At 44.7% G+C, this 23,175-nt stretch overlaps 1 protein-coding gene across 2 annotated transcripts in view; it reads right to left on the bottom strand.

Annotated features, from left to right (window-relative positions):
• The window catches only part of LOC148010821 (uncharacterized), a 168,314-nt gene that overhangs the window by 72,419 nt on the left and 72,720 nt on the right, over positions 1-23,175 (bottom strand). For both annotated transcript variants that reach the window (XM_087671275.1, XM_087671274.1), the window contains exons 9-15: positions 8,494-8,725; positions 8,221-8,344; positions 7,756-7,898; positions 4,867-4,975; positions 4,747-4,789; positions 4,280-4,463; positions 4,090-4,160 (exon numbers count right to left, since the gene is read on the bottom strand). In XM_087671275.1, the coding sequence (XP_087527401.1) occupies positions 4,090-4,160; positions 4,280-4,463; positions 4,747-4,789; positions 4,867-4,975; positions 7,756-7,898; positions 8,221-8,344; positions 8,494-8,725 (906 nt within the window). The remainder of the gene's footprint in view (positions 1-4,089; positions 4,161-4,279; positions 4,464-4,746; positions 4,790-4,866; positions 4,976-7,755; positions 7,899-8,220; positions 8,345-8,493; positions 8,726-23,175) is intronic.

The following is a 23,175-nucleotide window of genomic DNA, read 5'->3' as shown; positions in this document are numbered from 1 at the left end:
TGACAACCCACGTCGCAACACCCCACGTCTCTTGACCCCAATCACGATGTCCCTCGGCACAACGACCTCCAACACTACAACACCAATGAATTTTTACACCTTATAAGCCATATCCTCTAAATTCAGCTCCACCATCAAGGGATAGGAGCAGACATCTGCTGTAGGTCCTCTCTTGACACAGGCGGGGCAGTCCTATCAGACAGGAGGGTGCTGCAGTTTGGGCGAAAGTAGGCAGGGCAGGTCATGATGCTTAAGGGAGTTTGTCGGCAAGAGGCAAACAGGCTCCATTCACATATCATCCTTGTGGACAATGTGCCTGAAATAATGATTCCCTGTCATATCACAAAGAATTCACTATTTTTGGCATTAATTTGGAGCTTGTATCATTCCAATTTCTCAAATAATACATCAAAGTATTGGCAATGTTCTTCTTCATTCTTAGAGAAAACCAAGATGCCATGAAAGAATGTACCAATGAGACTTCTGTGCAGCCCAAAAAAATATGTCCATTACACAATTGAATGTAGCTCATGCCATTGTCAAGTTGAAAAGCATCCCAAGGTGATTATATAGCCATTAGGGGCCCACGAAGACACTCAAGCATCACACGTATATGTTGATATTTGTTTTTAAGTCAATCTAGTTAAAGATTGATGCACAAGAAAGCTTATGTAAAACATCCTCAATGCACAGAAGCAAAAGCAGATTGTTGCAATTGATATTATTATGAGCCATGAGCCCTGGAGTCCAAATACATGGTGTAAATCACATCTTTATTTTCAACCAAAAGCACAGGCAAATAAAAAGGAGATGAGGTAAAGTGTATCAATCCCTTTTCTAGTAAGCCATTACTTGTCTCATGATCTTTTGTGGTTGTTGGAGCTGACTCTATAATTAGGCCTCTTAGGTGGTGAAGAATTAGGAATGAGATGAAATTGATGATTCTAAACTATTTTCTGAAGGCCACCCCTGGAAGTGCATTAGAGAAACCATCAACATATTGACAAAAGAATTACATCTATTGGATTTTCACTTTGCACCAACCAAATTACCCAGATCATCCTTTCTTTATAGCCTGTTATGGGTTTGTCAGGGTTTACTGATGATCCTAGAGCAGAGGGCCCCAGTCTATCAAGAGGTGGAGATTGACAGGCAACCTGTTAACTGGAACTCACAGAATCAAGATCCTGAAAGGATGCAACTCAAGAACCACACTCACATCCAGTAGGCAAGCTGGGGGCACTGGCCCTACCTGCTCCATGAAGGTTCAAGGTATGGAGAGATATTTACAGGGGTGCAGATCCAGAGATACTGTAGGAGGCAACAGAATATTGGAGACAGGCAGAGGCAGGGAGGTGGAAAATTAGTGGAACAACCCCCTAGGCTTGGCTAGCCCCTTCTCATTGAGAACCTGTGCAGCCAAGGCATGGATGGGCAACACAGCTTTCACTTATGGACATTCCAGTGCACGTGGAAGATAGAGTCAACTGTGCCCCCCTAGACACCCTCTTTTCTATGTAGGAGGATGGCCATTTAGCTCTCAATAAAGGGCACCAGGGTCTTGACTTCTATGACATCCCTTGGAGGAGATTCAGAGTCATAGGCCTCCAAGGAAAGATATGGCAGTTGGATCCAACATAGCTTGTTCAGACATCCAGGAGTGGAACCTTTTGGTTTGATTGGGTAGGCCTCTGGATGAGTTGGATTGGGACCTAGGCGACTGGCTTTGGCCAGCCTCAGCCTCAGCCAAGAAGCCAGTGAGCTTCACATAGCCCAGGTTGGCAGACACATCTCGATGCAGGATGACATGGGCTGGGCCCCATCATGCAGCAGTATGGGCAGAGCATAGCATCAATGGATGATTCCTGCAGACCTTTTGGCTATGCCTAAGGGCTATTTCATGGTTGAGGAATCTCCTAGTTCCTATGGCTTGTACTGCAGTGATATGGAGTGTACAACTGCTGCCCATTCCAGTGCCTAGAGACTCCAAACTTCAAAGCAGTGCCAATGACCATGCAAGGTAGTGGATCTGGTGTGGAAGGTGACTGCCCTTCACTGCATTCAGTAGTGCCTACCCTGGGTTGCATCTCATGTGGGGCCTTGGCAATCAGTTAGCCAAGGCTGCCACTTACTATGTGAGGCAGAAGTGTAGGGTATGATCTTCATCATCAAGGTGTCTTCATGTGCTGCGGTAGGCCTGGAGGCTTTGTCCAGCCACCAGGTAGTTGGTCGAGACTGTTCTTGCTTATATATATATATATATATATCAGAGCCTGCTCCCACAACAGAACTCACAAGTTCGACTTTTCATTTAAATATACCAACTAACTAAAAGCAGACTTCTTTATGTCCCTTTTAAGTTGTTTCTGTGAGACAAGTGGGGTCGGTCCTGTTTTTGGCCTTGGTTTATGTCTGTCAGATTCTGGATATACCTTCCATTCAACAAACCGAAGTCAGCATGGAGCCATCTGGATCAGATCTATGTCATTCATGATTATATTTTTTTGTCAGAGATTTTGGAAATTAAAGTTTTGCAGCAATATGTTCTATCGGATCACTTTCCCCTGCAGCTTGTCATGCTCAATCAGCACATTGGTATCTTTCCATTCTGGGCAGGCTGCCCTTGTGGCTTCTGTAACTATAGCAACCTATCATGCCATTTTGTATGACCATCTCTACATGATCGCACCTTATTAGCCTTTTCACTAACCCATCTTTTATCCTCTATCATCTTATGGTACATTGTATTTGTTGAAAGCTACAAAAAATCATCAGGCTGGGTGAAACTCCCACCTTGCCAAGGACCAAAGTCCTCAAATTAGAATGAATGTGCTGCCCAATTTTCTCTTCCAACCTAGACCACACCAGCCAATGATTTCAGGTATGCAAAAGTATTGTCATAGAAAACAAAGAGAATAAATTCGACTGGTGAGGAATAGCAGAATCCCCCATCGTCCTTAGACCTAATCATGTCATTCTACTGAGCTTCTTTCTAACCAATGATCTATCTGGCAAATGCAGCAATCCAGGAATAGCTAACACTTAGGATGTAATGAATTGGTATTTTGTATGGACTCTCATGGACAACAGTGAGTAAAAGACAATAGGTCTTGCCAAGAAGAGATCAAGTGTGATAGCAAAACCCACATAGGGCATTTAATTCTCTAAGAAGAATTCAAAACATGCCAAGGTAATTATAATATGGCCAAGCCCAACACAAAATCATAGCCCCCCCCAAAAAAGGCTTCAGAGGGGCTTGTACGAATGGAGGTAAGGCTGCAATAAATTAGAATAGTGTTGAAGGCCTCATCATATATCCTTAGCGTTAATTTTAAAGGTAGCTCTTCAACTTGACCAAGTAATTGCAAATGACATCATCACTAGGCAAGGTCCTGTCTTGTGTGCCAAAAGTATTTTTGTTTGCAAGATTTTTTCAATTTCTTCCACCTCAAATAATTGTCTTTCCCTAGATCATCAGTAAGCATATCCTTAAATGGTGTTAGCATATGCAATATAAACTATGTCACATGAATTTCAAATACCATTGAAGAGCTAACCTGAAAGCAACATCCTTAACAGTCTCAATATCCTGACAAACCTAACAAAGCCTACAACTTGCAATGCTGCCCTTTTTTTTACAATGCTCAGGTGTAGCCTTTTCAAAGTTCAACAAAAACCAATCAGCATCTTTAGGTTCAACTCATACCTATGCTTATCTACCAATTTCTTTTGCTTTAATGTTCAAACCACTACTGTGATTTATCACATCTTTGATGAACTGATAAGCAGAAAATCTTTCAAACTTTGTCCCCAAGACAGGAGGAGGAGGGACTTCACCATGTACAACCTCAAAAGTGCTTAATGGTCGTTAAAACAAAGCGGCTCCTTCACAATAAAAAAGTGGGGATTGTGGAAAGTAGACCAAACCCAATATGGTACCGATGCAGTACCATTGTTCATTATTAATTTAATGCTGGCAAAATCATACCCTTTCAACAGTTTAATCTAGAGGGCATATGTCCTTTGATCGCTTGCAGATGCTCCACTGATAACAACCATTGGTAATAGGGTGGAATATATCTTACTTACGGTGCAGTGAAATTTTTCTTGGCTAAATTTGCTCTTTCATTGAGCAAGGACTGACAAAGCTTGGTCTCCAACTGCAAGCCAAAGTTTGCAACGTGATTCATCAACAAAGATCATCCACACTTTCTTTGTGACATGTAAGAAGTTAAGATGCTTAACTGCATGGCAGTAGAATTTCAGGAAAAGGACCAACCTCTGACATTGTGGGTATCTGATTTTGTGCTGTCTCATGTGAATCACCAAGAGCCAGTCTAGGGTTGGCAGCCAAACCAGCCTTTTTCATTTCTTCTTCAATCATCACTGCGTTTGGAGTTATAAACACAGGAACTTTCTTTTTTGTGACATCTTGCAAGATCTTTTTGCCTGCAGCACCAAGACTGTTGAAAACCATAAAATTAGGATGAAGGATGTAGCAATCGACATCTCCAAGAGAAGGTCATTTTCATTGTTAAATGTTCCTGCTTGCAACTCTTGTTTCCCCTTTGGATTTGTTAGCACATTGAGCCCCAAAGTGTGAGGCAGTGCCCTGTAAAATACACTTGAGAAACGCTGTGTAGGAGGACATAAAGTCAAACAACAACTTTGTCTGATACTTAGTAGTCATATGGCTGGTAGGTTCTTTGTAATTAATAGAAAAGGCCATTACAGACAAAACGTTACCTTACAAACCTAAAGATGTCCTGCCGAGTCTCTTCCAAATAACCTGCCAGCATTAAAAGGCCTAGTCAAACCATCATTCCATTAAAAATATTTCACAGATCCAGCAAACAGAAGAACTACCCATGGAAAGTAGCTGATCTCCTAAGGCCTTCCACCAATTTGCAGATCTATTGCTGCCTAGACCATGAATGGGAAGTTCATCAAATTTGTTTTCAGTAATTTTTTTTGCCTGCAAAATTTACATCAGTACATTACATGAAATGCCAGTACTTTTAACTTTTGTGAAATGTACAACAATAATATCTTTTCAGGGAAAAAAAGTCTACAAATAACACCTGGGAGAAAATCCCCTTGAGGTAAAATAGAAAGTACAAGGAACTCTATGAAGAGCAGCTAAGTACGTCAGAAATACAATGGTTGTGTTAGCAACCAATCTGGTGGACTATTGTTAGGGGCAGTCTGGAAAAAGGTGCCAAAGTCCCACATTCGCAAGGTCTCTCCCCTCCTCACCCTCTCAGAGCTGCCATGCGTCCTCACCCAAGTAGAACGTGGATGATCTCTATCCAAATCCTCAAAAGGATCTCTACTGTGGATACACCTTGAAGGTCTATAGCATGGCTGCACCTTCCAGCCCAAATATACTAGGCTATAATACTAGCAATTAGCTTCCATCAATGACAATGTCTCTAGGTCCACTATGCCTTTAAGTAATCTGGATTGAGGATACTGCTTAAATATTGTATAATGATGAGAGAAGAAAGGCTCCCTTGGGGCCCGAACATCCTCATAGGCACATGCTAAGCCTCTATCTGTGACCCAAGCCAGTGTCCCCCAAGTCACAACCATGGTCTCTATTGTGCCGTGGAGTATTATCCTAAGGCCTATTCTCCATACCTCTTAATCTTTGGGACAGTCCCATAAGCAGTCTCTCTACGTCGTCTCTAGCTCACCACATCTTGTACATGCCACTAGGTTCTTGTGCTATCCAAGCGTAGTGTCAACCGCTAAGCTTATGGAAAGAGGAAGATCTTCGTAGGCCTAAAGCTGTCGTCTAGCCTCCTTCAAAGTCTGATAAGAAATGGTTTGAGATGCCTTGTCCTTGCCAATGGGAGGTGGTTGTTGGCTGTGCTCTGATCCTACTCATCCAAATCCTCCTCCCAAGACTAGTACTGCGGTCAAGGAAGGCCACGTCACATGGCCTATCAAGGAATGGATCCCTCCCCACCCACTGTCTTGAATACCACTGTAATCACTAGAGCGGCCTTGGCCAACAGGAAGTGATGTACTATATCACAAGAAGATTCTAGTTAGGCAACCACCACTCTCGGTGCTAGTGAAAGCCTCGTTGAGTTCCAATAAAGGAGCTCCTATCTAATGCTCAGAAGAAGAGGTGCCAACTGTTGCTCCAAGATAGTGTCAATTCCAACATTGGGAACCCACATGAAATCCTCGTGCGGTCACTATTCCCACTGCCTAGTGTCACAAACACAAAATCCATAGGATTTTTGCTAGTTGATTAAGGCACACTCTGCTCTGCAAAATATCTCCGGGGCCGCTACAAAAGCCCTAAAATTACTTTCATCGCCGTCTAAATGTACAACAATGATGTATGAAACATATTAAATATTAAAAATACTATGCGGTACATAAAGGGAAAGACTCTTAAATGGTACCAGGCAAGAGACATCCCCTATTCATAACAGAACATCCCTTACCAAGAAAGAGGCATCCCCTATTCAGAACAGAACATCCCTTACTTATAAGATGAAAAATCTTGTAAAAGCCTACATGAGATACATGATAATTCTCCTGCAAAATGGAACATAAAACATAAAAAATCAAGCCTTATTACTGACTAGCTGATTTGGACGATAGATTTTTGTTAAACAAAACTCACTGACATGTGGTTGGGAGTGCCAAATAAGATCGGCAGTCTTATCAGCCTGCTAGATATGCCAAAGACCTCAAGCTGCTAGTCCTTGCAATCAGAAGAACCAAATAGCAAACACCGCTTGTACAATGAGGTTTTTGAATATGCAATGCTGTACACGGTTTTAATGATTACCCCATCTTAGACAAGTCTCTGAAACAACAGGTAGCATCACAGAATCCAGTTGTTCATTGGCTCAATATGGTATTTTGTGAAAGCAGAGAAATCCTCATGCTCTTTGGATGTCATAGGCAGCTTTCCGGGAGGCCCAAATGACTGCCACCATTGTGATTGCCACAAGAAAAAGTTGGATCAAAGACATTAAAATTTGAAAAAAAAGAACATCAAAATCTGCATCCCATAAGCAAAGATATTAAGAACAGGTAGCATTACAGAATCCAGGTGTTCGTGGGCTCAATATGGTATCTGTGAAAGCAGAGAACTCCTCGTGCTCTTTGGATGCCACAGAATGCTCACTGGAAAGCCCATAAAATCCCTAAGGGACTCCACCAAGAAAAGAATCATCGACATTGGGGCTGAGCTGGAGTTAGCATTGTTAATGAGTGTGTACTTTGCACATGGGGGAACCCTCCAACAAAACCTGTTCATTTCAATCTGACTATCGCTAATGGATTCAAAGTCTGCCCACAAGGCATATTAAAATATTGGCCAGTCAAAATATTTGAATCGCACTTTTTAGTTAACTTTGTCATCATGAAAGGGGTTGACGATGATCTATTGGTTAGACATTTTTGGATGTGAAATGCACAACTCATAGAAGACTAGGGCAACCGTAATGACTGCCACCATTGTGATCGCCACAAGCAATTGAATTAAAGACATTAAACTTTGAAAAAAAAAGAACGTCAAAATCTGTATCCCATAAGCAAAGACATTAAGATAATTGAAAATGAAGCAAATGATTAGAGGAGTGACAGCTAAACAAATCAAAGGAACTAGAAATTTGATTGTAATCACAAGTTTACTGACACCTTTAATAAAATCAGAAAAGATTTGCTAGACCTCTAGACCTTGAATAAAAATTTGATATCAGTGTCAAAACAAAGTCAAAGAAATACCCGTGATCCTCGCAGCAGATCAATTGGCAGATTGATGCCAAATCTACCACCACAAAGGTTAACTGAAGATAACAGTAAATACACGTCCTCTGACATGTCTTTTTTGGTCATTTCTTCAGATCTTGTGCAATTGTCACAATTTCCTGCTCAAAAAAAGCTTAAAATTATTATGTCTCAGTTGTTGCATGCATTTTGAAACTTGATACCTGTAAGGTTCAGATATACTCTATCTTCTTGACTCAACTTTCAAGCTATTACAGAAGGGGAGCAGGAGTGAGAGGCCTAACAAAAAAAAGGCTCACATCCCACTTTCTTTCCACAGAAAAGAAAAATCTATTGATGACAACTCAGAGAATAAATTATCTTGTAAAGTTTTAAAAAAAGAAGCTTGCAGACAGGTCCTAGTTATACAACAGGCGAGCTCATGATTGTAAATGCAAATAGCTCGGCAAACCAGGTACAGACCACAATTATCATAAGAAACATTCTCGCCAAAATATTCCAGTATGAATTTCCGTCTGCACTCAACAGTTTTGCAGTAGCTTTCAGCAGCCTGAAAGACCTCGAGCACAACTTTCCGACGCACTGCCTGTTGAGCACCAATCCTCCAATCAAAAAACGAAATTTAGTAAGGCAGACATTTCAACTTGCGAAATGGAAACACAGTCATTTCAGAGCTTTCTCAAAAGGAGGTAGCAGATTTTCAACATGGGGGAAGAAGGTAAGAAACAAACACACCGTCTGAGCTTCAGCAGAATAGAAGTCAGCTTTGCCAAAATCAGCACGCGTGTAATAAAGCCAACAGGTTGAAGGCAACCCATCTCTTCCACATCTCCCACTTTCCTGGTAGTAAGACTCTAAGCTTTTGGGACACCCGTAATGTATGACCCGTCGAATGTCTGGTTTATCTATACCCATGCCAAAGGCAACAGTAGCAACTATAATTTGCAGCTCATCACGTGCAAATGCTCTGAACATAAGACAACATTTCAGTTTGATAGAAATGGCTACATTCAATATCTGAGATGAACAAAGCAGAATGCAAAAAGAGATTCCACGAGCTCCAAGGAAAATGTGTAGCTAGCAAAAAGGATAATACATCTGATGCCATCTTCCTTAGCTACTAAGCAGTTATTCAGCATGCATAGATATAACAGTTCTCACAAAGCATAAACCTTTTTTTTAACAGCTACTTTCTGTTCGTTTATCATAAGTCTGCAATAAGAGTATCCTAGCATATTCGCATGTATACTCCCCCTTCTTCAATGCTCTTACCTGCTGCCCACCATGCACTATGCCTGCTTGCCATCGTACCCCCCTGCCCAGTGCCTTCAGATTCCCTTTTTCTGCTAGCTGCCATGTCTCCTGTTGAGCCTGATCAACTGCTCACCAACGTCACAGTCCTGCCAAAAAGTTTTCCAAATGCAAATCCTATGTTTGCTAAGTAGAGGAAATCAGCAAACAAGGATTCAGGAGCTCATCTCATACCTTTGATGGACAACAGCTTGCCTCTCTCAGCGAGCAAGATCCAGTCCTGCCAGGGACAATCATGAACACATGCAGGAAAGGGTTGCATAGGCTGCAGCATCCTGTCAAGCTGACCCCATAACTCGTGATACCCATGAGGAATCCAAAAAAGTCTCCTAGCTGTGCAGAAGGACATGAGCACCCTGTGGCGCACTAGAGTAGCACCAGCAACAGAAGATAGACCCAAGCGCACTACATGGTTGAATTTGGGGCGATCCTCTTGTTTCCCATCCCAAGAGAGCAGCTGGGACACAGCCAACAGCTCCAGCTGAAAAGAATTGGCTGCCAAACAATCCTTTCCAAGATGCCAACGCACCTTTTAGAACCAAGCACCAAGAACAAACCAAATGATTCACCAAAGAGGAAAATGAAGTCAAAAAGTGGGCATCAGAGTTGACAATGTGCCACCATGAAGCCTGCACGCTAGCATTACCATTAACAAGGCCCGTTCTTCCAAGAAAAAGTGAGCAATAAAGACCCAAGGGCGATGATTAGTGCACATAGCTCGAAAGAGTGGCCAACGAAGGGCCACATGAGTCTTTGCATCGAGAATAGCTCTACCGCCCATGTTTTTAGGGGTACAAGCATGACTCCAAGAGATCCAAGAAATTCCTGCATGCAATGAGTCCTTCCACAACATGAAGTGAACAGATTTCATGGTAGTAGTCCAAGGCAGAAGTGGTCAACGCATTGGCAGCATGATGGCCTCTGCAACTTTGAGACATACATGGAAGGGCCAAGCCTAGGATTTCCAATAGACTAATTTCATCTCCTTCTTTCACAAAATCCATTCCAGAAAAAGTTTTGGCTAAACATCAACCCCCAAGGGATACCCAAATGTCTAACAACACTATGTCTAACAACACTATCATGAGGTATTATCAACCCCTACCATCCCAAGGACTGAAGATCAAATTCAGTGCAGCTGACAAGGGAGGATTTGCAGCATTAACATGAAGACCAAAAGCATGACCAAAGAAATTCCAGACATCCAATGCCTTACGGAGATTATCCCTTTCTATAGTAAGAATCATGAAGGTGTATGACTCAGCAATTAAATGTTGTCCAAAAGGACAAACCAAACAACTACCTAGTGTGGCCACCATATGAGATAACATAGTATCAGATGAGCCACCAAAGGAAAAAACAAAGGACTTAAAGGGCAGCCCTGTCTAACTAAGCACTGAACCATTTAACATCACCCACAAGGATACATCAGACTGATCATATATATCAACTGGGCATAGTTACCAGGAACGGGGAACGGGACCCCCCGAAACGGGGGGAACGCCTAAAGTTAGGGAACGGGAACGGAGGGAACGGCATATATATATATATATATATGTATATATATGTATATCTATATGTATATATATGTATATCTATATGTATATATATATATATATATATGTATATATATATGTATATATATATACATATATATATACATATATACATATATATATACATATACATATATATATATATATATACTATATATATATATATATGTATATATATATGTATATATATGTATATATATATGTATATATATATGTATATGTATATATATATATATATATAGAGAGAGAGAGAGCTCATAGATTTGCAAATTGGTTTATCTAGTAGCATGGTGGAAGTGAGAAGGGTGAGCTAGGTACAATATGGGACAACTAGATTATGGGTAGTAGTATGGTAGGCATTGAAAAGGTCATGTTCGACGACCTAATGGATCACGCTTTTCAAGGGGGGGACAACAACACAATTAGTAGCAACATGATTAGTAATCATATGTCACACACACCCACACATGCACACATGTTTGTATATATCTGTGTATGTGTATCTATCTCGTGTGTGTGTGTCTCACCCACTCACTCACTCAAGCAGGCAAGAGAGGCGGGGGGCCGCAGGCCAGGCGGGCAGGAGAGGCGGGAGCAAGTAGGGCCCAAGCGAGGCAGGCAACAGAGGCGGGAGCAAGCGGGAGCAGGCGGGTTCCAGGGAACGGCCGTTCCAAACAGGGAACGGCTGCTGGAACGGCTCGGAATGGCACGGAACAGGCAAGAACGGGGCTAGGAACGGGCAGGAACGTTCCATGGGCATTTCGCTCGTAGACACATACTAGAACGCGTTAATCCGTTCCTAAGGCCCGAAACGGGTGTTCCCTATTTCTATGCAACTGGGACATATGCGGCCCAAAGCCCATGATATCCATAAGCTCTATAAGAAAGGACCAATCCAAATAACCGAATGCCTTTTCCAAGTCCAGCCGCACTAAGACCACTTTTTTATTAGAATGTTTGACATAGCCGATCCCCATCTATACATTCAGTACATTATGCCATATATTTCTACCCTTGATGAATCCATATGGAATGCAAGCACAATCTCAAGGAGGCACCTGTGGAGTAGATCAGCCAAAACTTTGCAGAAAATTTTTTACTTTGACCCCATTAGAGAGATGGATCTTTGATGTTTCAACATGGAGGAGAAGGCACTTTCAAGATCAATTTAAGAACTGTTAGGATAGGATTCAGCAATAAGTGCACTCTCACACATTCTCACATGGTGGATGTGACCTTCCAACACTCTTCTATCTTGTTGTTGACTTGTTCACTGTGAGTGTGTGTGGGTGGTTTGAGTGGGCATGTATTGCTGAATGCTCATGTGAAGAAGTGTTCTCTCTTTTTTTTTGTAAAAGGTAATTGTATTAATTACAAAAAAAAGGTACAAGTTTACATGATTACAAGATACACGATGGCTCTAAGCCACCACGTGTAAACTCTCTCTCTCTCTAAAGTAGTAAATGACAAAAGAGTTACAAAAAGTCATGGCAAAGACGCAGAGGAAATTGCCATATGCCAGGGAAGTTAAGTCCTCTCGAGGGAGTAAGTCAGAGTGCCAAATGAGATCTATCTGCCAATGCAAAAGGCCTTTAAGCCTAGCAATATGTCCCTGAACATTATAGGCTGAATCAAAAAGAAAAGCATTCCAAATGGTCCAATTGTGCCAACAGCCCCAGTATCTAAGAAAGTGAAACAAGATCTTCATATGCAACTGAGCCGATGTGGGGTATTTGGGCCGTGGAAAAACCCAGTCAAAAGGGCTTAACGAGAAGCCAACCACTGCTCACTAAACTACCGACAAGAGTAACCAGATTTTCTTACCAAGAGGGCAAGAAATAAATCGATGGTGGGCCAATTCCACACTGGTGGTGCAAAAGAAGCAATTGCCGTTGGAGATTCGACGCTTGGAAAGGACTGAAGCCAGAGGAAGACTGCCAATCATCACCCTCCAAAGAAAGACCTTGCATTTGAAAGGTGTCTTGTTCAACCAGCCCTCCATCACAGTTACCTTCCACCATGACTGAGATTTACGCAAACCCCATACAGTATTAGCTTTAGCAAGCAGCCATTGATTTTAATAAGAAGATGATACACCTAGTTAACTGAGGCCTTTTCCAAATTCAGCCGGCCTGCAAGGTCCCAGTCCTGCCAAGGACGATCCAAAGCAAGGGCAGGAAAGGGTTGTCTACTTTAGAGCACCATCAAAAGCTCACCCCATAAATCACGGTATCCACGAGGGATCCTGAAAAGCCTCCTGGCTGTACGAAACGATATCAACACATTGCGGCTAGCAAGGGTGGCATCTGCAACTGAAGTCAAGCCCAAACGTGCCATGTGGTTAAATTTTGGTCTAAGCTCATGTTTACCTTCCCAAGAACGTAATCGCAAGGTTGCCAACAGTTCCAGTTGGAAAGAGATAGTAGCTAAGCGGTCCTCCGCTAGATGCCACTGAGCCTTCTGGAGAAACAATTTCCAGGAACATACCAAATGAGCAAGCAGGGATGATGAAGGACTAGAAAACCGGGAGTCCGTGCAACTGAGATGGTTGATTTCAAAGCATTGATACGAAGGCCAGAAGCATGACCAAAAAGGGTCCAAACATCCAATGCTTTGCGAACATTATCCTTGTCCGCACGCAAAAGCATAAAGCTATCATCAGCCAAGGATTGACTAATGAAGTGCTGACCAAAAGGAAGAGACAATCCCGCCAACTAAGTAGAAGCTGCCATATGAGATAACATCGAAAGAATCGGATGAGTCGCAAGAGCAAAAAAGAGAGGACTCAAAGGGCAACCCTGTCTCACAGAGCGTGCAAGGACAAATGGCTCGGTAACGCCTCCATTCAGCATGACTCGCGAAGACGCCGCAGCACTGATGGTGTAAATTAGACGAGACATCCGAGCACCAAAGCCCATAGTAGACATAAGTTTTGCAATTAAAGACCAGTCCAGATAATCAAAAGCCTTTTCCAGGTCCAATTGAATCAGTACGACCTCCTGATTAGAATGTCTTGCATAATCAATCGCCAGTTGCGCATTTAATACATTGTGCAGAATGTTTCGGCCCTTAATGAGAGCATATTGGAGAGGATGCACAATGGCAAGAAGATGCTTATGGAGCCGATTCGCCATTACTTTGGAAAAGATTTTATACATAGAACCCATCAAAGAAATTGGTCACCAATGTTTTACCATAGACGGCGACGAAACTTTTGGAAGCAGTTTGATAAGTCCTTCTTTCCATGAGGAAGGCATGAACCCCGTTTCCCAAACCTGTTGAAACATAGCCGTCAATGGTTTCACCAGTTGAGTAGCAAAAGCCTCAAAGAATTCATTAGTGAGACCATTCCAACCAAGACTTTTATCATTGGGCAAGTGTAACAAAACATCCATAACGTCCGCCTCACGAATATCTATCTCCAAAGTAGTTTGCATGTCATGTGAAACCTGATTGCGGACCAAATCATAGAAAACTGAGCGGGCATGAGTAATTTGGTCCGAAGGTGAAGGAGTAGAACCAAGAAGGTCTAGAAAATAATACCTGCACATATTCACAATAGTCTGAGGATCAATGACCATTTGACCTTCTGGATCCTAGAGTCTAGTCATATTCTCTCGAGCACGCGATGCATGGAGAGCTCGAAAGAACTTATGAGTCTGACAAGCATTGTCTTGCAAATTCTCAGTCAAATTTTGCAATTTGGCCTGTTGATAAGATTTCAACTGAAACTCTTTAATGAGATCCGCCAAACGCATAGCCAATGGCAGCAGAAATACATCATCTGGAGTCTCCACCAGTAGAGAACAAACCAAAGCCAATAATTCCTCCGCTGCTTGTCGACTCCGCCGACAAAGAGAGGCATGATGGATCCCATACTGCCGAACAACCCGCTGCACATTAGAAAGCAATCGTTCAAAAGAAGTATCACCCTGAGAGGAAAAGTCCAATAAAAATCTATCAATCAATTGCTGCATATAACCCTGAAAGATTGAATGCTTCAAATAAGACAAGTTAAAACGCAAAGCGAGTCTATCCAAAATTTGCTTAAAAGGTGCAATGGGGTGAACAAGTATCTCAAGCTGTAGAGGAAAATGGTCCGACAAGGCATATTGCTGCAACACTTTCATTTCCAGCATCTTAGGAAGAAAAGCATCATCCTGCATTATGTACATGCGGTCCAACCGCGACCATGTACTTGTGTACTGCGCCGAATGAAAAGTAAACCTTGTAGAAGAAGGGTGTAGCCATGAACAAAAGATCTTGCTTAAGTACGGCAAGAGCAAACGCATTCCACACACGGCTTTCCGGAGCGTCCATCACCGAATGTTCTGATGTGGACTGCGAAGGATCAACATACATATTAAAATCCCCCATCAAAAAACCCCGTCTGCCAAGTGACAAGGAGGTCTGCAAAGTATTCCAAAGATCCCGGTGGGATAAAGGGTCATTTGGAGCATAGAGCCCAAGTAACCATAAGATCTCTCCTTCAAATAAAACTTCAATTACCACAAAACGACCATGTACATCATTCTTAATAAGAACCGGCTGATATTTCTCATGGACAATCATAAGCACACCAGAATAATGTATGGCATGTGTACCTGCATAAAACAAGCGAAACCCATGGCAATCCGCAACTTTTCCTACTTCACCGTGACTCTTGTGCTCAACAGCACACAAGACATCCCACTGATTCTCATGCAATAAACTCCACATAGCATGTTGCTTATTGTGAGAACAAATGGCTCGCACATTCCACGTGGCTATCTTCATGTGTATTCAAAAAAAGAAAATCAGGAACGAGGCAAGGCTTGCCTCGATTTAACCTTTTCTGCTAGAATGTCAAGAACTCTCTCATCTAGAAAATCAGCTAACACGGCAAAAGAGTTTTGATGGCCAGATTTCAAGGTAGATGGTGTATCCACTGTCTTGGGGATGGAACGGGGATAACGACGATCCCAAGGGGTAATCACATTACCTCTAGCATCAAAAGAGAACTTACCAGGTGGGCCCTTCGAACCATCCGTATATACTTTCATAGTAGGCTGATTGTGAGGAGCCGAAGAAACCCTAGCATGAGTAGTGTGCTCTGAAGACAACATGTCTTTCCTGCACGTATAAGTACTCAAGGAATCTTGTGAAGCATTAGGCACAGTATCCGCCATGCCAGCATCAAATCTTTTACCTTTTCTTGCACGTACATCCACCCAGTCATTATCATGGGAATCCAAACCCGAAACATGTTGTTTGTCTTTATCCAAAACTTTAGGTGACTGGGTCGCATCCTGCGACGGAGCATCAAGCACCATATCTTCCATGGGAGACAAAACATGCTCAGCATCTGAAGCCGGTTGCTTTGCTGGACATTCGGCCATAAAATGCCCCAATGTTCCACACGAAAAACAATGCCCTGCAAAGTTACCCCATTTCAAACAAAAGTACAAAGGATGCATGCCAAAGCAATTAAGACCTAACCAAGCAGGCCTTTTCCGAGCAGTGTCCCATAAAATATACAAACGGTTACGATTCGTGGCCCTTAGGCTCGGGTGAACCAAAATAGTGCCCACAACGGCCATAGCATCCTTTAACAGTGGCCAATCAACAGCCGGACAGTTTTCCACTTCAACCCACACCGGGCATTCGTGTTGAAGCAAGCGCTGAAAATCTGCCATTGGGCGCCATGGCACAACAAGGACCAAACGGCGATCAAAGAACAATGGCAGTTTAGACAGCAGATCGGCACAATGCTTCTCGGATTTCAACAGCACCTCATAAAAGCCATGGGGCCCAACAAAAATCTCTTCAATACACTCCCCTTGTAGTAGACTTTGCAGCCAGTGGTGAATATAGAAAAGCACTCAGATCCTACCAGTGAAGAAGAGTATAACAACACGTTCATAAAACACCGAGAATGAATGCAAAACATTTTTAGGATCCACAGTAGCTTCCAGAACATCTTCAATTTCAGAGTCAGAAAACGCTTCACGATTATGTTGAACATCTTCAATTTCAGAGTCAGAAAACGCTTCATGATTATGTGTTTGAGAGCCTTCAAAGTAGTAGACGTCCACGGCAGCAATGGCAGGAAATACGTTAGCATTGGTAGCATAATTGTCTGAGCCACTTTGAGGCGGACATGGAATGGCCACGCTTGCGACTTCCAATACATAAACTTCGCTGCCAATTTTTGTGAAATCCACCCCAGTAGGTCCTTTGGCCGTACATCCACCCCCAATGGGTATCCAAGATGCCTGACAATGGAGCCACGGGAAACCACCTGGCCCTGCCAGCCTAATAACTGTAAATCAGGCTCCGTGCAACTGAGAATGGCTGACTTAAAGGCATTGATGCGAAGACCAGAGGCCTGACCAAAGAGCGTCCAAACATCTAATGCCTTTCGAATGTTGTCCCTGTCCACCCGCAAAATCATACAGGTGTCATCAGCCAAAGATTGGCTAATGAAGTGCTGCCCCAAAGGAAGAGACAATCCTGCCAGCTGAGCAGAAGCCGCCATTGAGGATAACATTGAAAGGACCGGGTGAGTCGCCAGGGCAAAGAAGAGAGGACTCAAAGGGCAACCCTGTCTGACCGAGCGTGCAAGGACAAATGGCTCTGTAACCCCACCATTGAGCATAACTCTTGAAGAAGCCGCAGCACTAATGATGTAGATCAATCGGGACATCCGAGTACCAAAGTCCATAGCAGACATGAGATCTGCAATGAAAGACCAGTCCACATAGTCAAACGCCTTTTCCAAGTCCAATTGAATCAATACCACTTCCTAACTGGAGTGCCGCGCATAGTCAATAGCCATTTGCACATTTAAGATATTATACAGAATGTTGCGGCCCTTAATGAAACCATATTGGAGAGGATGCACAATAGCTGGAAGGTGCTTGTGAAGCCGATTCGCCAGCACTTTGGAGAAGATTTTATACATCGAGCCCATCAAAGAAATTGGTCTCCAGTGTTGCAGCATTGACGGCGAAGGGACCTTTGGAATCAGTTTGATAAGGCCTTCTTTCCATGAGGAAGGCATGACCCCTGTTCCCCAAACCTGCTGAAACATGACCGCCAATGGCACCAACTGCGTGGCCGAGTATCAAAGAATTCATTAGTGAGACCATCCCAACCAGGACTTTTATCCTTAGGCAGGTGCAACAAAACATCCATAACCTCCTCCTCGCAAATATCCGCCTCCAAAGTGGCTTGCATATCAAGTGGAACCTGCTAGCGGACCAGATGATAGAAGACCGAGCGGGCATGCGTAACCTGGCTAGAAAGCGAGGGAGAAGAACCCAGAAGTTCCATAAAATAATTTCTGCACATATTGACAATGGTCTGCGGATCAGTGACCATGCGACCTTCCGAATCCTGGAGTCTAGTCAGATTTTCGCGAGCCGGAGAAGCATGCAAGGCGCGAAAGAACTTATTGTTAGAGTTCATAGCCTGTTTTTTAGGCAGCAGCACAGCTGGTCCAGCAGTCGGACCAGCTGCACAGTCGGACTGTGCAGTCGGACTGCCACGTGGAAGTCTGACTGCCTGCAGCTATTTTTATCAGGCTGCGCGCCATTTTTGAGCCCCGTTCTAGGTGATTTTTCGCCTATTTATTGCTGACGTTTTCAGCAGTCTGGCCACTATTCTCTGTCGCAGATTACAGACCGGTGCCGTGCAGATTTCTGTCTCTGTTCACAGATTTCAGACAGCAGACAATGCAGACTGCAGCAGACTTCGAGGTGGACAGCAGGTCGCATCGTCGAGGTGGAGACACGCAGTCCAGCGCACTGCGCCCGTGTATATCTTTGTATTCAGCATTCTTTATACAGCAGATCTTCATTGTACACTGTCTCTTTCTCTCCCTTTTCTCTCTGCGTTCTCTCTCTCTCAGTCCTACGCTTCCGCACCGCTGCACTCTGACATGGTATCAGAGCAGTGTTTGAGGGCTGACTGAGCGCAGAATCAACCTGAAAAGGAGTTTCCATCGCGACACAAATTTGCGTTTTTTGCGTTTAAGGGCAGACAGGAGGGCTGCGCCTTGGAACAAGGCTGAAACGAGTGTGGGCGCACAGGAAAGGAGTACAGGTGGTGGATTTGCTGCTGTATACTGCTGTTTTACGCGGAGAAAGTTTGAGTTTTCAACCTAAAAGTGCAGGTTTTGCTTTTTCATCGCCTCCGGCGGGTGAAGAAGCTTCGGGACGCGGAAGAGCCTTAGCAGGCTGAGTTTACCCAGTCAGAGGGGGCTGCTTTTGCGTTTGAGAAGGCATTGCAGGTGAAGATGTCTACAGAGATAGACTTGGAGTTCCAGGCGATTATGGACCGGAAGGTGCCTGTCCTACCGGCTCTTCCTACAGATCAGAAGCTCGACGGCGACAACTACCGCATTTGGCGCGTTATGATGTTGGCCATTCTGGAGTCCTATGATTTGGCGGAGTTGGTACAGGAAGATATTGACCGGCCTTTGGTAAGAGATGAGTCCAAACTCTCTTCCAATGCTCGTGCGGAGTTGGCCAGGGCCCAGTCTCATTGGGACAAACTGAATGCCAGGATTCAATCCTTTCTCTTTCTATCATGCACTACAGCCGTGATCGCTCACATCGAGCACTTGACGGTGGCTCGTGAGATATGGCTGGAGCTTGATCAAATGTACAATCGGATGACTCTGATGAAGAGGGTTTCTTTGGAGGTACAGATGCGGACCTTGTCCGTCAATAAGTCTTCTTCGCTAAGGGAACACATTAACAAGCTAAGGCAGCTACAGATGCAGGTTCAAAATGCGGGGAAGCCAATTTCCTCCGAAGACATGGCGATTACACTCTTGTCCCAGTTGCCGCCACGATTCGGTACATTTTACTCTGCCCTTATTGCTTCGGGGAGAGAGTCTACTCTTCGGTGGGAAGAGTTGGTTCCTATGGTCTTGAACCAAGAGGAACAGTTAAAGGGACAGAATGCTTCCAAGACGGAGGCGTTGACAGGTCAAGCCTCTCAGAAGAAGGGGACGGACCAAAAGAAGAAGAAGGGGGATAACAAGTCCAAGAAGGACAAGGAGAAGGACAAGGACAAAGACTCCACATGCCATATTTGTGGAAAGACTGGCCATTGGAAGAAGGATTGCCCTGACAAAGACTCCAAGGACACCAAGAACAAGGAAACCAAGGATTCTGGAGTGGTGGCTGCACCCTCATCAGCTGCATTTCTACATTTAGTTATCATTGAGGACGCTTCACCGAATGCTTCTGACGCTGCGATGGCGGCTCCCCAATCTCGAGAGTGGATTATTGATAGTGGTGCCTCACGGCACATGACTCCTTCATCAGATGGTGTTGCCCAGCTGCGACCTTCGCGTGGGCAGGTTCTCATTGGAGACAGCTCTTCAGTTTCTATTGCAGGTCGGGATAATATGCAGCTTATTCCGGATGGACGAGGTGGCACCCATACCTCAGAGGTTTTGCATGTACCAGGATTGGGGTACCATCTCCTTTCAGTTCATAAGATTTGCTCCCTTGGTCTTTTGGTGGAATTTGACAGTTCTACTGTGCGAGTCCTTGATCGTGAATCAAGGAAGGTTCTATCATCTGGATATGAGGAGAACGGCATTTACAAACTGAAGTCTTCCACTGCCCTCTCTTCTCTTCTTCTTACCTCACAGTCACAGTCTGAGTTATGGCATGCTCGGTTTGGTCACCTGAACTATGACTATCTTCGGAAGGCGTCACGTGGACAGCTTGTTCGAGGGTTGCCGGATATAGTGGTGAGCCAGCAGCCATGTGTCTCCTGCATACGGGGGAAGCAGCATAGAGATGTCATTCCCCACACCGCTTCGCGGCGGTCTACTTCACCGATGGAGTTAGTATCTACGGATCTATGTGGCCCTATGCGGAATGAGTCCTTGCGTGGGAACTCGTACTTCATGCTGATCGTGGATGATTATAGCAAGATGACATGGGCCTATTTTTTGGCACTAAAGTCAGAAGCTTTCTCGCACTTCAAGGATTGGCTTCTCTTTGAGGAGAACCGATCAGGCCGGAAGTTGATGACCTTGCGATCCGACAAAGGAGGTGAATTTGTGTCTAATGAATTTGCTCGGTTTTGTGCAGATAGAGAAATTCACCAGGAGTTTGCCAATACTAATACTCCTCAAGAAAATGGTATTCTAGAACGGAAGAACCGCAGTGTGATCGAGATGGCGCGCACCATGATGGAGCACCGACAGACCCCTCAGGTTCTGTGGGCCGAGGCTGTGGCTACTGCAGTCCACATCCTTAATCGATCCCCTACTTCGTCTGTGGAAGGGATGACTCCATTTGAGGCTTATTTTGGGACGAAGCCAGATGTTTCTTACTTTCGGGTCTTTGGGTGTGATGCCTATGTTCACATTCCCAAGGCTCACCGTGACAAATTTGAAGCGGCTTCCCGAAAACAGGTATTTGTTGGCTACAGCTCCCAGTCCCAAGGCTACCGACTGTATGATCCCGTCAAGCGGGATGTATATACTAGCCGTGATGTGCGGTTTGTGGAGGTTCCGGCTTCTTCAACGGGTGAGGAGCATCCCGTTCTTGGAGATCCAGGGGAGAGTTTGGCTCCTTCTACAGTTCCACTGGAGCCTGTGCCGTTTGATTATGATTCTGTTTCTGACACAGAGTCTACTGTTCCACCGGATCCTTCTGAGGAGTTACCACCGGTGGACATTCCAGAGTCTTCTACTGATGGAGAACAACGAGGGGAGGTTCGGCCTCCTCCTCGCTGGGCCCGTGACACACTCCGTGATTCAGGGATCGAGGGGGTTCCTGAGGAGTGGGGACCGCAGGATGGTCCGCGGCGGTCACGGAGGCACCAGGCGCATTCTTCGGAGCTTGTTTGCTCCAATTATTGTTTGATGTCCCAAGTTATGCAGGATCGAGAGCCCACCTCCGTGAAGGAGGCTTTACAGTCCGCCCCATGGAAGAAAGCTATGGAAGCTGAGTTGGAGGCTATTGAGAGGAATGGCACTTGGTCACTTGTGCCACGCCCCCCGAAGAAGAAGGTGATTGGAGTCAAGTGGGTCTTCAAGACCAAATATCTCAGTGATGGTACTTTGGATAAGCACAAGGCTCGCCTTGTTGCTAAGGGTTTTGCCCAGCGCCCAGGGATTGACTGTCATGACACCTTTGCCCCTACAGCTCGTATGGCAACCATTAGAGCTGTTCTTGCTTTGGCTGGCCATAGGAGATGGCCTGTTTATCAATTGGATGTGAAGTCGGCCTTCCTGAATGGTGATTTGAAGGAGGAGAGCTACGTTGAGCAGCCTCCTGGCTTTGGTTCTTCGGATGGGAAAGTCTACAGGTTGAAGAAGGCCCTGTATGGTCTCAAGCAGGCCCCGCGAGCTTGGAACGAGAAGATTGATTCGTTCCTCCAAACTCAGTTGGGATATCGGCGGTCCAAGGCCGATCCGCAGCTGTATGTTCACACTTCCGAGGATGGTTGTGTGCTGTTTGTATTATATGTTGATGATTTGATTGTCACAGGTGATGATGCACAGCAGGTCCAGGAGACAAAGTCAGCTTTACATCGGACGTTCGTGATGACGGATTTGGGGCTACTCCATTTCTTTTTAGGCCATGAGATTTATCAGTCTGAGAGGGGGATCTTTATCTCCCAACAGAGATATGTACAGGAGCTCTTGGTGTCTTTTGAGATGGAAGATTGTCGGGCCCTCTCTACTCCTATGGATCCGAACTGGAAGGCCACTTCCCACTCAGCTTCTCCTTTGGCGGATGCTTCCCGCTATCGACAGTTGATAGGGTCCTTGATTTGGCTTCTCAACACGAGGGTTGATCTATGTTTTGCTGTTGGGCTCTTGGCAGGGTTCATGAGTAAACCTAAGACGGTGCATTGGCAGGCTGCTCAGAGGATACTTCGGTATCTGAGGGGGACGTCTGATTTGGGGATTCATTACCCCGCAGGGACAGATGGGTCTGATCTTGTACTTGCAGGTTGGCGCGACTCGGATTGGGCCGGTGACGTGGACCACAGGCGGTCTACAACAGGTTACTGCTTTACTTTGGGTGCAGGTGTTATTTCATGGAGTAGCAAGAAGCAGCCCACGGTAGCCCTTTCGTCTACTGAGGCGGAGTATCGGGCCGCATCTTCCACCACATGCGAGGTAGTGTGGCTTCGGAGATTGTTGGAGGAGCTTGGGTGCCCCCAGACTCGTCCTACATTGCTGCGATGTGACAATGAGAGTTGCATTGCCTTGGCAAGAAATCCTGTTTTTCATGCCCGGACGAAGCACATTGAGATTCAGTACCACTTCATTCGAGAAAAGCTTCTGGATGAGACCATCACTGTGGAGTATTGCAAGACGGAGGATAATCTTGCGGATTTGTTTACGAAGGCGCTTCCTCAGGCTCTACTTCGGCAACATTCCAGATCCCTCAGGCTTCTACCCTGTCCAGGCTCTGAGAGGGGGTGTTAGAGTTCATAGCCTGTTTTTTAGGCAACAGCACAGCTGGTCCAGCAGTCGGACCAGCTACACAGTCGGACTGTGCAGTCGGACTGCCACGTGGCAGTC

Source organism: Lygodium microphyllum, chromosome 29 (genome assembly GCF_053477565.2).
Source record: "Lygodium microphyllum isolate KBCC chromosome 29, Lygodium_microphyllum_v1.1.10, whole genome shotgun sequence".
In the NCBI taxonomy this organism is placed as follows: domain Eukaryota; kingdom Viridiplantae; phylum Streptophyta; class Polypodiopsida; order Schizaeales; family Lygodiaceae; genus Lygodium; species Lygodium microphyllum.
Note: the sequence above shows the minus strand (reverse complement) of the source record. Positions and strands in the feature narration are given on the sequence as shown.